General features: G+C 38.5%; 1 protein-coding gene across 8 annotated transcripts in view; it reads left to right on the forward strand.

Annotated features, from left to right (window-relative positions):
• The window catches only part of DZANK1 (double zinc ribbon and ankyrin repeat domains 1), a 141,074-nt gene that overhangs the window by 29,730 nt on the left and 96,675 nt on the right, over positions 1 to 14,669 (forward strand). For all 8 annotated transcript variants that reach the window (XM_043989377.1, XM_043989378.1, XM_043989376.1 and 5 more), the window contains 2 exons: positions 6,493 to 6,610; positions 11,571 to 11,684. In XM_043989377.1, the coding sequence (XP_043845312.1) occupies positions 6,493 to 6,610; positions 11,571 to 11,684 (232 nt within the window). The remainder of the gene's footprint in view (positions 1 to 6,492; positions 6,611 to 11,570; positions 11,685 to 14,669) is intronic.

The raw sequence follows: 14,669 nt of genomic DNA on the forward strand, positions 1-14,669 counted from the left end.
GCATTAAACATTTATTAGAGCATACAGATATTTACAAAGAGTTCAGAAGGTTATGAAAAAGAAGTCCTACCTAGCCTAGAGTTCCAGCTTGGTTGGGTTCTTCCTGAAGTCCTCCTCCACAAGCCTGCTTTAATCAGGCACTCCTCAATGAGCCTGTCTTAATCAGGAACTCCTTCCCCAGCCTGTTTTAATCAGCATTCCTCAGCAAGCTGATTGTGGAAGTTTTTTATAGGTCTGGAACAGAGGTGGTCCTTACACACTGCTTCAAGCTGATTGGTTAGCGTCATCCAAATCCTTTGGCTTTGAAGGTGTTCTCAAGTTGAGTTCACAATCTAGTTTCTGAGAACTATACCTTCTTAAGGGATAGCCAGGTGTGATTACAATCCAATTAACTTGAAGTAGGCTTAATCAGCAGTCAATTACTCTCACTTGATTCAATCAGTCTTGATTAATCTCCAGGTGGGTCTTTGAGTATCTGCTAAATCCTATTATTTCATCACAGAAGCTTGAGTGAGTTGCTCAGTGACTAATTTTTATAAATTTCAACTACTTTCTTTGTGTGGTATACCTTTTATTCAATCAATCTGATTACTTGCAAGTAGGTGGAAAGCTGTTCATACTGCTCAGAAACTCATATTTTGGTCATTACAGTGTTGTCAAGCGTGAATGAAAAAGGATACCTACAGGGTTCATGTTGATTGGGAAAACCACAAATTAAAATTATCTGTGTTTAATTGTATATTTATTTTGATAATCATTTCCCAATTACATTTGAATCTAGTTCCCTGGGTGGCACTGGGGAATTTTGTGGGCTTTGGAGAGTCTAGATTTAGAGTATGCCTGAAAACTTGGAAAAAAAGCCCAAACAACATGTTTCATATAGTATGTTTATTTCCCTAATAATATCATTGCTGTGGGCTGTAATCCTGCTATTCTCTCACAAGTTACCAACGTTCTAATCGCCAAATCTGATGGTCCTTTTTTGGGGGTGGGGTGGGGTGGGGGGGTGGGGCAATGAGGGTTAAATGATTTGCCCAGGGTCACACAGCTAGTACTTATCAAGTGTCTGAGGTTGGATTTGAACTTAGATCCTCTTGAATCCAGGGCCAGTGCTTTATCCACTGTGCCACCTAGCTGCCCCCTGATGGTCTTTTTCAAACTTCATCCTTCTCAACCTATCTGCTGCTGCCTTTGATACTGTTGATCATTCTTTCTTGCTAGATATTCTCTCATCTCTGAGCTTTCATGACACTACTGTTTCCTAGTTATCCTACCTTTCTAATAATTTCTTTTCAGTCTTTGCTCATTTTTCATCTAGATCATGTCCCATAACAGTGGATACTCCCCAGTGATCTGTCCTAGGCCCCATCTTTTCTTTCTATGCACTCCTTAGTGGCCTCTTTAACTCCTGTGAACTTAACCATCCTTCCATAGTTATATATCCCACTCCAGTTTCTCCTCAGGAATCTAGTCCTACATCACCTGTTACCTATTGGACACGACAAATTAGAAGTTCCAGAGACATCTCAAATTCAGCTTGTCTGTTACAGAGCTCTTCTTCTCCACCCACCCCCAACCCACCCCATATTCCAAATTTCTCTACTTTTTTTTAGGGGGGCAGGGCAATGAGGGTCACACAGCTAGTAAGTGTCAAGTGTCTGAGGCTGGATTTGAACTCAGGTCCTCCTGAATCCAGGGCCAATGCTTTATCCACTGTGCCACCTAGCTGCCCCCAAAATTTCTCTACTTCTACCAAAGGCATGACCATTCTTCCTGTCTTCCAGATTTGTAATCTTTGTGTCATCCTTAATTTTTGACTCTCTGGCACCCCACATATTTACTCAGCTGTCATTGACAGATCTTGCTGCTTCCACCTCCACAACAACTTTCTCATCTGACAATTCTCTACTCACATGACTACCACCTCAGATCAAGCCCTGATCACCACTAGTCTAGATGATGGCAGCATCCTGCCACTTCATCTTTAAGCCTTAAGTCTGTCCCCATTTCAGTCTATTCTTCACAGTGATGCCAGTGGTTTTTTCCCTTCGATATCTGACTGCCACCCTCCTAAAACTCCATTGGCTTCTTATGGCCTCTAGAATCAACTGTGAACTCCTCTGTTAGGCTTTTAAAGCTCTTCACAACCTCACTCCAACTTCTCTTTCCATACTCATTGTTCATTATTCCCTTTACTGCACTTTGCAATCCAGCCAAAGGAGTCTTTCTTCTGTGCCTGACACATGACCCTTTTCTTCCCTCCCTGTGCCTCCCATGCCTGGGATATATTCCCGATCCTTCTTCACTTCAGGGATTCCTTCCTTTCTTCCTTTAAGATGCAGCTCCAGTGCCATCTTCTGTGTGAACCTTACGTGATCCCCCTCACATGAGCACATTCTCCATCAAAATACTATTTAATGGATTTGTATTTAGTCTGTATATACTTGTATATGTCTTTGTTGTTTCTCCTGTTAGACTATGTAAGCCGAAGGAGTGATTGTTTGATTTATTGTATTTGTATCCCCAGAGCCTAGAACAGTGTCTGGCATGGTGTAGGCTCTTAATCATTGCTTTATTTATTTATCTATCTATCTATCTATTTATTTATTTGGGGTGAGGCATATGGGGTTAAGTGACTTTCCCAGGGTCACACAGCTAGTAAGTGTTAAGTGTCTGTGGCCAGATTTGAACTCAGGTACTCCTGAATCAAGGACCTGTGCTTTATCCACTGAGCCATCTAGCTGCCCCCCCAATCATTGCTTTTTAATTGGTCAGTTGACAGCATACCTCCTTGTTCTGTGTAACTGTAGCTTTAGAGCTAGACTGGTACACAGTAAAATAACCAAAGTAAAATAAGTCAAGGGTCATCCTCTCCAGATCCATGAACTCCTAATTTGGGATTTCTGGAAAGAGAAAGAGACAAGAGTCACACAGGATAATTTTCCTGAGATAGTGGTGTGACATGATTTGTAGCCATATATCATGGCTGGAAAACAATGGAGCTAAGGCAGTGGGCTTTACTACACTAAATACTTTTCAGAAAAATGAATGTACTCTACAATTTCTCAAATGCAACCCAACCTCCTCTCCTCACATATGTAGGGTTGAATGACACCTCTGCTTTCATTTTTTTTCCTTATCATAAAAGTATTTTATTATTTTCTAGTTACATGTAGAGATAGTTTTCTACATTTGTTTTTATAAGATTTCTAGTTTCAAATTTTTCTTTCTCCCTCCCCTCCCTCCCCCCCACCAAGACAGCAAATAATCTGACATTGGTTATTTTTGTACAATCACATTAAACATTTTTCTGCATTAGTCATGCTATGAAAGAAGAATCAGAGCAAGAGGGAAAAAAAAAGAAAGAAAAACCAAAAAATAGAAATAGTATGGTTCAATCTGCATCTAGATGCCACAGTTCTTTTTTCTGGATTTGGAGAGGATTTTCCATCATGAGTCCTTTGGAAGTATCTTGTACCATTGTATTGCTGAGAAGAGTCAAGTCTATCACAGTTGATCAACACACAATGTTGTTGATACTGTGTACAATGTTCTCCTAGTTCTGCTCATCTCACTTGGCATCAGTTCATGTAAGTCCTTCCAGGTTTCTCTGAAATCTGCCTGCACAATAGTATTCTATTACATTCATATACCACAACTTGTTCAGCTATTCTCCAATTGATGGGCATCCCGATTTTCCATTTTTTCCTCTACCTCTCTAACTTTATCTTCAAAGTCCTTTTGGAGCACCTCTATGGCCTGAGACCAATTCATATTTTTCTTGGAAGCTTTAGATATAGGGGCCCTGATGTTGACATCTTCCTCTGAGGGTGCCCCTTGGTCTTCCTTGTTACTGAAGAAACTTTCTATGGTCCTCACCTTTCTCTTTCGGCTCATCTTGCCTTTCTTTTACTAGACTTTTATCTCCTTAAAGTGGGGCACTGTTTCCAGGCTGCAGTATCCCAAGCTTAAGAAGTCCTAGGTGGTATGATTTAAGGAGCATCAGGTTCTTCACTTGCCCAACCTGTTCCCTGGTCCTTAGATGACCCCAGACCAACTTGCTAATCAACCAGCTTTGTGTGTTGTGGTTGTCAGCTCCGAGGAGCCTGTGCCCCTCCCCCACCTGGGGGGGGGGGTTTGATTGGGAAGAGGTCAAATTTTCAAGTGCTTTTTATTGTGCTATAAGAAATGACAAAGCAGGGTTATTTCAGAAAGGCCTGGAAAGACTTGTTTGAACTGATGTATAATGAAGTGAGCAAAACCAAGAGAGCCACAGAGATAGCAATATTGTTTGATGAAGAACTGTGACTTAACTCTTCTCAACAATACAATGATCCAAGACAAACCCAAAGGACTATTGATGAAACATACCATCCACCTCCAAAGAAAGAACTGATAGTGATGGAACACAGACCAAAGCATGCTATTTTTCACTTTCTTTCATTTTTTCTTTTATTCAAGTTTTCTTATAGAAAATGACTAATATGGTCATGTTTTACATAATTGTAAAAAAATAAGTTAAAACAAATTCAACATAGAAGCTAAAAAAAAGTTTTCAGGTGCTTGTGGTGGCTTCTATAACTGGCCCCATCCCTACTTCTTTGACACTGAGCCCATGGAACTTTAGGTTCTAAAAAATCAATGAGATTTTGGCCAACTTCTCATTTTCCATATGGGACCTAGAAAAGCTAACAATGGATGAATGAATGACACAAAATTTATTAAGCACTTATGTGTAAGGCATTGTGCTTAGCACTGGGGATACAAATAGAAGTAAGAGAAATGGTCCCTGCCCTTGAGAACCTTATGGTTTAAGAGAGTAAGACAGAGGGGCAGCTAGGTGGTGCAGTGGATAAAGCACTAGCCCTGGATTCAAGAGGACCTGAGTTCAAATCCAGACTCAGATACTTAACACTTACTAGCTGTGTGACCCTGGGCAAGTCACTTAACCCCAATTGCCCTGCAAAAAAAAAAGAAAGAAAGAAAGAAAGAAAAGTTCAAAGAGAGTAAGACAGTACATAAAAGGAAGCTGGAAGGGGAACCAGGGCATACACATTAAGTGATGTGGCCTGAAGATGCCTGGGAAGTGATGTGGAGGGTTACTTCCAGTTGGAATAAGGCAAAAAAGCTCACCTGTCAGAACCCAGCATCTCAGGGACAAGAGGCTACAATATAGTAGAAGAAGAAAGAGAATAACCAGAATGTCATGGTCTGAAAAGGGGACCTTGTTCTGGGCAGAATAAGGTGAGCTCACCTACCAGAGATCAAGGTACAAAGAGGCAGAGTTTGGGATCTGGTGGGGATGAAGAGACTGCCAGAGTGTAAGTGGCCCTCCTACAAAACTAAGAATATAGTTGTTATCTATGATGAGCTCCCTCTTCTCACCTATTCTTCATTTCAAAACCCTCTTCCTCTAGTCTGTGAAGAAGAGGTAGGCTTTCTCTTCTCCAAGGCTGCCCTGTCCCCTTGTGCCCTTAACCCTCCCACCACCTTTTTCACTGAGTGTGGCTCCTAAGGGTCTCACTGTGTAATTTCCAGTAGTGTGTTGCTCCTTGCTAATCTTAGCATATCTCTTCTGGGCATAGCTCAATGCTCCTGTCTTCTGGGATTATCTCTTAAAGGTCAGGCAGGCTTCAGCCTCTAGCACATAGTAGCTAGAACCTTTTTCTGATAAGGACTGGCTGATAGCTTTTTGTTCATAACTGTCATACCCAGCTAACAGAAGCCAGGTGCCATGCCCCCAGGCTAGTCCTTTTTTTTTTTTTTTTTTTTTGCGGGGCAATGGGGGTTAAGTGACTTGCCCAGGGTCACACAGCCAGTAAGTGTCAAGTGTCTGAGGCCGGATTTGAACTCAGGAACTCCTGAATCCAGGCTGGTGCTTTATCCACTGCGCCACCTAGCCGCCCCCGCTAGTCCTTTAAAAAAAAAAAAATCAGAATCCCTAGCAGAAATCGAAGTCTTTTTTCTTACAGATAATTATCTAATGGATTTTGACAATCTTGCATATTCCCAAGATCCTCCCTGGCTTGGCTACAAATTAATTTGAGCCAGAATAAAAGGTAGACTAAGGAGGTACGGTCAGTGTACTCCATCCTACTAGCAGACATTCCTGTCTTTATTATACTTATCTTTTAGCATATAAACCTCAGTGCTTTGGGCTAATGTTTGCTCAATGAACACCTTAATCCCCCTATCTCTATTTTTAATGCACAGTTATAAAGTTGGAAGTATCTTATGGGGGCGGCTAGGTGGCGCAGTGGATAAAGCACTGGCACTGGATTCAGGAGTACCTGAGTTCAAATCTGGCCTCAGGCACTTGACACTTACTAGCTGTGTGACCCTGGGCAAGTCACTTAACCCCCATTGCCCTGCAAAAACCAAAAAAACAAAAATTGTTTAAAAAAAAGTATCTTATGACCACAATTACTTATTTTTTCATATTCTTAACCTTAACTCATAAGATACATTCACTAATAAACCCTTGTTTTTTAGGTGTACAAATTGTTTAACTACTCGCCCATGTGACCCATTCACTCTTTTCTGTCAAGAATGTGGCACTCCTGTTCCACCTATGTTGGGTCAACACCATCTACCTCCAGAAGGAGCACAGGTGAGAATACTGAAAATAATCTTTTATTCACTCTTTATTGACAGTATCAGCCAACTAGATAACTTAATACTAAGAAACTCTAGGTTCCTTACATTTTAGATTGGAAAAACCTCTTTTCAGAACCATTCTACTGTTCATGCTTCTTACTGAATGGGGTATTTCTTTATTCTGTTTTTTTTTTATTGGTGTTAGGTGATGAAAGAAGATTTGAAAACATCAATTTTGTCTTAAGCATCCATCATCATAATATTACTGAAAGAAAAGATATTCCTGCCCAGTGTAGCTTTTAATTCATAATATAACTATAATGAAGAAAAATATTCAAGGATCATAAAAGCTTAGAATTGGAAAGGCACCTGATGAGTCGTTTACCCCAATATTTTATCTAATACATGCATTTATTCTACTGCATCCCTGACAAGTAATCTTCTAGCTTCTGCTTGAGCACCTTGCTACTTTACAAAGCAGTTTTGGACCATTCTAATTATTAGGTAGGTCTTCTTTATGCTATGCTGAAAGCGATTTCCCTCTAGCTCCCTCCACTTGGCACTAGTTCTCCCTTCTGGACCTGCACAGAGTATGTGTATATGATCAGTATTAAATGAAATACTAATCATGAATGCACATATCCACAAGTTATCCTACTATATGGGAGAAGTAGCTGGGTTTTCAAATAAGCCACACATTAACACTTCACATCGGAAACAGGAATTGAATGTGACCCAATCTCTACCTCTTAGAATCCCATTTTTCCTTCAAAACTCTGCTGGAGCATCACCTTCCAAAGGAAACCTTTCCTGATCCACTTTTCCTACCAGCTGCAAGTGCTCTTACTCTCCCCGAAATCTGAATTTATTATATTTATTTCATACATGCTTAATTATATACATGTTATTTTCCCTGATTAAATGCAAGGACCTTGAGGAGAATTGTTTATTTTGTCATTGCATGTTCAGTGCCCAGGTTAGCATCTGGAAAGTGTTAAATACCTGCTCATTGTATGATTAATTATCATTAATATCTAATCACATTCAAAATGTCCTGTTCAGAATGAAATAGCACAATGGAGAAGCTAAGTGAAGAGGATCCCACTTTTACCTATACAAGGTCATCCTCTCAGCATTGTTACCAAGCACAAGCGTCTACCTGTAGCAATTCTCAGACTGCACTCCTTTTAAACAGCACTTGGCTTTTCCCTTACATGATAAATTATTGACTCAATGAAATTTCAGATAATTGTACCTAAAATAAAAAACTCAGAACAATATCAAATTGCAATCCTAAGAGAGTTCGCCTCTAGTATTACAGCTTAGGTATAGCTATTATTATTTTTTCTCATGTTGTTATAGTAACACTTAACAACACATATAAGCCTTATGTATTCTCTCTAGCTCAAATCCATCTTGCAGCATTATCATTAGAAATTAAGAAAATAGGGGGCAGCTAGGTGGCACAATGGATGAAGCTCTGGTCCTGGATTCAGGACGGCTTGAGTTTGAATCTGGCCTCAGACACTTGACACTTGCTAGCTGTTTGACGCTGGGCAAGTCACTTAACCCTCATTGCCCTGCAAAAAACCCAAAAAACCAAAAAAGAAATTAAGAAAATAATTATATCCTATGATTATTTATATATAACAAATAAATAATAGTTCCCTCAAAACCCGAAAACACTATCTTTTGTAGGCTTTGAGTCTGATAGATATCCAGATCTGAAAGTATAACATATTAAGTCCTAAAACCAAAACAAAATCTTTAAATCTGAGATCTATTGATACTAAGTTGGTTCAAAGATGTAACTTTAATATATACTATTCCAGGTGCACTTTCATAATTTTCATAAGCAACAACTAAATAATCTATCAGATAAAAATCTAAGTAATTATGGTTTCATGTCAAAATTTGGTTTTACATATTCTTTGGAAAAATAAAATTCTAGATAAAAAAAGAGTGCTGGATTGGAAATCAACAAGACCTGACTTCAAATCCTGAATCAGCTACTTACTACCTTTGAGACCCTGGACAATTCACTTAATCTCTGTTAACCTCTGTCTCGTCATCTGTAAACCAGAGATAATATTGGCACCTACCTCATAGAATTGTTACAGTGATCAAAATGAGGTACCTTATGTAAAGAGCTTTGCAAACTTTAAAGCGTTAAGTAGCACAGTGGATAGAGATCTGGTTGTGGAGTTGGGAAGTCCTGAGTTCAAATATGACCTAAGACACTTACTATGTAAGTCACTTAGCCTCTGTCGGCCTCACTTTCATCTGTAAAACAGAGATAGTCAGTTTTTCAGGTTCATTGTGAGGAGAGAATTAGATCATATTTGTTAAGCATCTTGCAAATATTCATATACTAGATAAATGCTAATTATTAGTATTATTAACTGTTATAACTGGCATTTTTGCCACTTTTTGAAAAGTGGGTAGGAACCATTTCTTGAATGATAACTATGGAAAGATCGGTGGAATTTCAGCAGGTAAAGTTGGAAAAAGAATTCCCTATCTGGAAAAGACCCATTAACTTCATCTCTTCTTGAAGTGCATGTGTTCAGGGGAGAGCTCTGCTTCAGTACACCTCTTAGAACAGCTTCAATTAAAATGGAATGCTATGCAGTTTTGTACAGTCCTTGTAAAATAAATTTATGTTATTTTGAAAGAGGTGACATAGCATGCTCAACATGGAGTCAGGGGGCCAGGGATCAAACATTTTCCCCAAGCTTACCTTGAAACAACATAACCTTAGCCAAGTCATTTCAACTTTCTTAAGCCTCTCATTTCTTCCTTTGTATAAGGGGAATAATAAAACTTACTACCCACCTCACAGTGTTGGGAATAAAGCATTGTATAAACCTTAAAGCATTATACAAATAAGAGGTAGTATGATCTAGTCTTCTGTAGTATTTTATTTGGTACACTGTTTTCCACCCAATCCATATCAGAACACACCAGTGCAGCTTGAGGATCTGGTGTGCTAGGTGGCGCATGGATTAAAGCACCAGCCTTAGATTCAGGAGGACCTGAGTTCAAATGTGGCCTCAGGCACTTGACATTTACTAGCTGTGTGACCCTGGACAAGTCACTTAACCCTCATTGCCTTGCCAAAAAAAAAAAAAAAAGAGGATCTGGCGTGCCAGCCAGAGGAACTTCTGGCAGACCCATTTCTAACTCTTCTCACACAGGAACTGTCTACTAGAAGAAGACAGTACCTTGCTTGTTCTACTTTTTCTTCTTTATCCCCTCTTTGCTAATGTAGACCTAATCTTTATCCTCCTAATGCATCAACAGTGAGACACACTTCCCAACTCCTTCCTTCTTGTTTCTGTTCCCTTTCTCCATTCCACCATAAACTCTGAAAGTCAAATTGCTGTATCCTTGAACCCCTTCTCTTTCCTCCATTATCCTACTTATATGAATTCTTTCCAAAGACTTATCCTCTCTGTGGAAAATTTAGAAATTTATAACTCTTGTCAACAGTACAAAAAGGATTGGGAAGCTTAGGTCAAGATCCTTACCTGACAAAATTGATAGCTTTGCTTGTAGTCTTGGGAAAAGACAGAATAGATGACAGAGAACTACCCTGTAAGAAACAAGTAAATGGAGGCAGGACCCCCCATCTGGTGCAAAGCAGGAAGGCCTTTATTACAATCTTGCAAGAAGGGCGCACACACCAAAAAAGTGGTGCGACTTGTCCCAGTGAAGTTCCCCTTTTTATCCTAGATCTAACGCAAGGTCCCTCCCCCATCTGGGTTCATATTCTTCGTGACACTTCTAAACATGTAGACCACCCCCCAGATGTGGCACCATGCTGCCCCCATCCCATGGGACAACCAGACCCTAAGATTTTACAATTCTTTGTTATCTAACTTCAGGAAACCTCTGTTGACTCAGCAGGAAGAGGAAGGAAAATTCTGGGGAGTGGGGACAACCCTTTAGGACTTGAATTTTGTAGTCTGTTCTTATCTGAGAGGAACATGATCTACTAGTTAACTGTTAACTCAGCAGGAAAAAGGAAGGAATGGTGGAGATGGGGAGAGGGAAGAAACCCCCAGGACTTGAATAATGTATCCTGCCTTCTGAGGAAGACACACCATTCCTCTCATACCCCATATGTGGTTCTTCCAAGTCAGAGCTGAAATACAGAAAGCAAGTCAGCAGTGATGTCATCCTTTTTGAGCTTGTTCTGAGGTGAAAGAGGAAACTTTCAGACTCATTAGTTGATCTTTCACCAATAAAATATTTCTCTCTTTTTAAGAAGAAATTATTATTATTCATAAACTATGAACCTAGACATTGAAAATTCTAAGGCAAGAATAAAGCTTTTCATTTGAAACAGAAAACTTGATTGTGAAAAATGTATAAAGTAGTTTGTCTTTGCAAATAGATTTCAAGAGGTAAGCTGGGGTTGTTGCCTTACTTCATTATTTGGCATTGGAGGAGGGAGACTAAATCTGTCTTTTTTTTTTTTTAATTTATTTATTTTTGGTGAGGCAGTTGGGGTTAAGTGACTTGCCCAGGGTCACACAGCTAGTAAGTGTTAAGTGTCTGAGGCCGGATTTGAACTCAGGTACTCCTGAATCCAGGGCCGGTGCTTTATCCACTGCGCCATCTAGCTGCCCCTAAATCTGTCTTAATCTTCATTTTACAGAAGAAACTGAAACAATTAAGATAATCACAATGATACCTTTATTTTAAAATTCTCTCTCTCTCTCTCTCTCTCTCTATATATATATATATATATATATATATATATATATTCAAATAAGTATATTGACTTATTGTTGTTGCACAGTCACTTAAAGAATTTAGATTAGTTTTAAGCCTTGTGAAATCCCTTCATTTCCAGTGACTTTCTCTGTAGTTCAGTATTACCTAAAAGTTTCTTTTACATACTAAAGTCTGTCCCCTTCAGTTAATTTTTTTTTTCAAAATAAAAAGCAACTATCATTTCTATACAGATGGAGATGTGCCTCGAATGCAGAACCATGGTACCAGTGAACACTCCTTTATGTATTGTATGTGAGGCCCCTTTTGCTCCACAGCTACAGCCCCAGGCCAACATTCATTTAAAGGTAATGAAAATTAAACCATGAATAAGAGCTATTGAAAATAATGTTTTGAATAGTAGAATGCACATTTTGATATAGATTATCTGTTTGCTTAGTTGAATGATTGCCACAGTAAAGCCCTTTCTTATATCTAAGGCTTATTAAATAGTATCTATGATCAAAGACATTTTTATTCATGGCTAGCTATGTTACATAAAGTAACTTGCCAACAGTATCTATGTGCATGAGAGACAGGTACATGAAAGTTCCTTTTATAAAATTATTAAAAAGGGGCAGCTAGGTGGCGCAGTGGATAGAGTACTGGCCCTGGATTCAGGAGGACCTGAGTTCAAATCCGACCTCAGACACTTGACACTTACTAGCTGTGTGACCCTGGGCAAGTCACTTAACCCCAATTGCCTCACACACACAAAAAATAAATTATTAAATATAGGTTTCAAGCTCAAACTCATTATAATTGAATTATATGATACTCTAAGCTTTAGAATAATTTTGATTTTACTTAATAAATTTGAAAATTTGATATTTTGATAAATTTTATAATTGGATTAAAAATTGACCATTATGACTTTTATTTAAATTGTTCTCAAGTTTCTGTTTGCTTTGATTATCAATTACTACCACACAGGAAGAGTGTAAAGAATTACTATCATAGAGGAAGAGTATCTAATGGAGTCTGATGTAATGGATAGAAGGCCAACCTTGTAGTCAGAAAGACTGGGGTTCAGCTCTTGCCTCTGACTCATACTAGCTGTGTGACCATGGACAAGTCAGTTAATTTCTCTGCAAGTTTCTAAGACCTTAAGTTGCAAACGAGATGCCAATCTTCATTGGTGGAAGGTGTGAATGAAATCATAGATCTGAACATACATAGACAGACAGATGGATAGAGAAGAGATATAGACTATCAGTTCCTTGGGAGCAGGGACTATCTCATTCATTTCCTTATTTGTAAAATGCCTAGAACATAGTAGGAACTTAATAAATACTTGCTAACTTATTGATATATGTATATGTATACATTGATGGGGGCAGCTAGGTGGCACAGTGGATAGAGCACTGGCCCTGGAGTCAGGAGTACCTGAGTTCAAATCTGGCCTCAGACACTTAACACTTACTAGCTGTGTGACCCTGGGCAAGTCACTTAACCCCAATTGCCTCACTAAAAAAAAAGGTATACATTGATGTTGTTCAGTCATTTTCAGTAGTATCGACTGTCACCCCATTTGGGATTTTCTTGGCAAAGATCCTGGAGTGGATTGCCATTTTCTTCTCCAGCTCATTGTACATATGAGGAAAGTGAGGCAAACAGGGTTAAGTGACTTGCCCAAGGTCACACAGCTAATATCTGAGGCCAAATTTGAACATAGGAACATAATTCTTCCTGACTTCAGATCTATCATTTTATCCACAGCACCACCTAGCTGCCCTGTATGTATACATAGAACTATCTGTATTTCTATAGGCAAAGGATATAGCCATAGCTAAACACCTGACCTGCAAATCCTAGTGAAAATGAATCATAGTTTTCTCCTATGTATGCTATCATATCCATTACCTGTTAGGTAGTTAGAGATCAGCTTTGCATCCCCTTTAATTCCAAGTGGTGACTAAAATAAAGAGATTTGTTGTAAAACAGCCTTGTCTTACCAAAAAACATTCTTTTGGTTCCAAAACAAGACTAGCAATGAGAAAAACTCACAATAAGAAACAAAATTATTTAATTAAGAAAATCCAGTCAAATATAGAATTTTACTTATGCTCATAGTTGAAATTCTAATACCTGAAAACATGATTAGTAGAGACTGAACTGATCTGGGGATAACCTAAGTCAATGAGAAATAAGAGCTAAGTTCAGTAGCTTCCTGTGTTATTACTTGATTTTCCCACTTCTAAGCCCTCAAATGCTGAAATGTTCAGAATTGTCACTGGGCCCATAATATTTTTAAAATGTGTGATTATTAAGGACAACTGGTACAAGGATAATATAAATCATAATTTACTTATTCTTTTACCAGAAAGTTTTTTCAAAGGGTGCTAAGTGTCCTTCAAAGGGTGACTTTTCTTCTGACTGGTAAAATTTCAAAATTACATTAGAATGTGCAGAAAGAACTCCAAAATAGGAATATAATTTCCAGAACATAAAGCACTATGCCAAATAATACAAATACCATTGGTATGCATCTACTGCAATTTGTTTAGCTGTTCTCCAACCAATCAATACCCACATTATTTCCAGTATTTTGTTACTATAAAAAGTGATGTGGGAACATCAGGAGGACCTGAGTTCAAATTTGGCCTCAGATACTTGACACTTACTAGCTGTGTGACCCTGGGCAAGTCACTTAACCCTCATTGCCCCCCCCCAAAAAAGTGATGCTATGAATAATTTTTTTAATATATGATACATTCCATTCTATCTTTGACCTCCCTGAAGTATGTGCCCAGTAGTGAATTTTTTGAGTCAGGAAAATATTTCTAATCCTGAAGACTATAAGGTATTCTGTTATTGGGTTTTTTTGTTTGTTTTTTGGTGAGGCAATCGGGGTTAAGTAACTTGCCCAGGGTCACACAACTAGTAAATGTCAAGTGTCTGAGGCCAGATTTAAACTCAGGTCCTCCTGAATCCAGGGCTGGTGCTTTATAAGGTATTCTGTTTTAAGAAAATTTTGATGCAAAGATTTTTTCCTCAGTTGACTACTTCCCTTTTAACATAATTACTTTGATTTTATAAATTCAAAACCTCTTTATAATTTCATATAATTGAAATGATCTATTTTATCTCTTGTGATCAACTCTGTCTCTTGTTAGGTTAGGAATTCATCTCTTAGCCATAACTGTAAGAGATTTGATTTGGCTCTCTTTTAACTTTTTTCATGGTAGGATCTTTGATTTTCTGTCGCGTATCTATTTTAAACTTATTGTTGCATATTGTGTAAGATAGTGGTCTAAAACTAATTCTTGTCAAATCTCTTTCCAGTTTTCCCA

The sequence above is a fragment of the Dromiciops gliroides genome, chromosome 2 (assembly GCF_019393635.1).
Source record: "Dromiciops gliroides isolate mDroGli1 chromosome 2, mDroGli1.pri, whole genome shotgun sequence".
NCBI classification, from domain to species: Eukaryota; Metazoa; Chordata; class Mammalia; order Microbiotheria; family Microbiotheriidae; genus Dromiciops; species Dromiciops gliroides.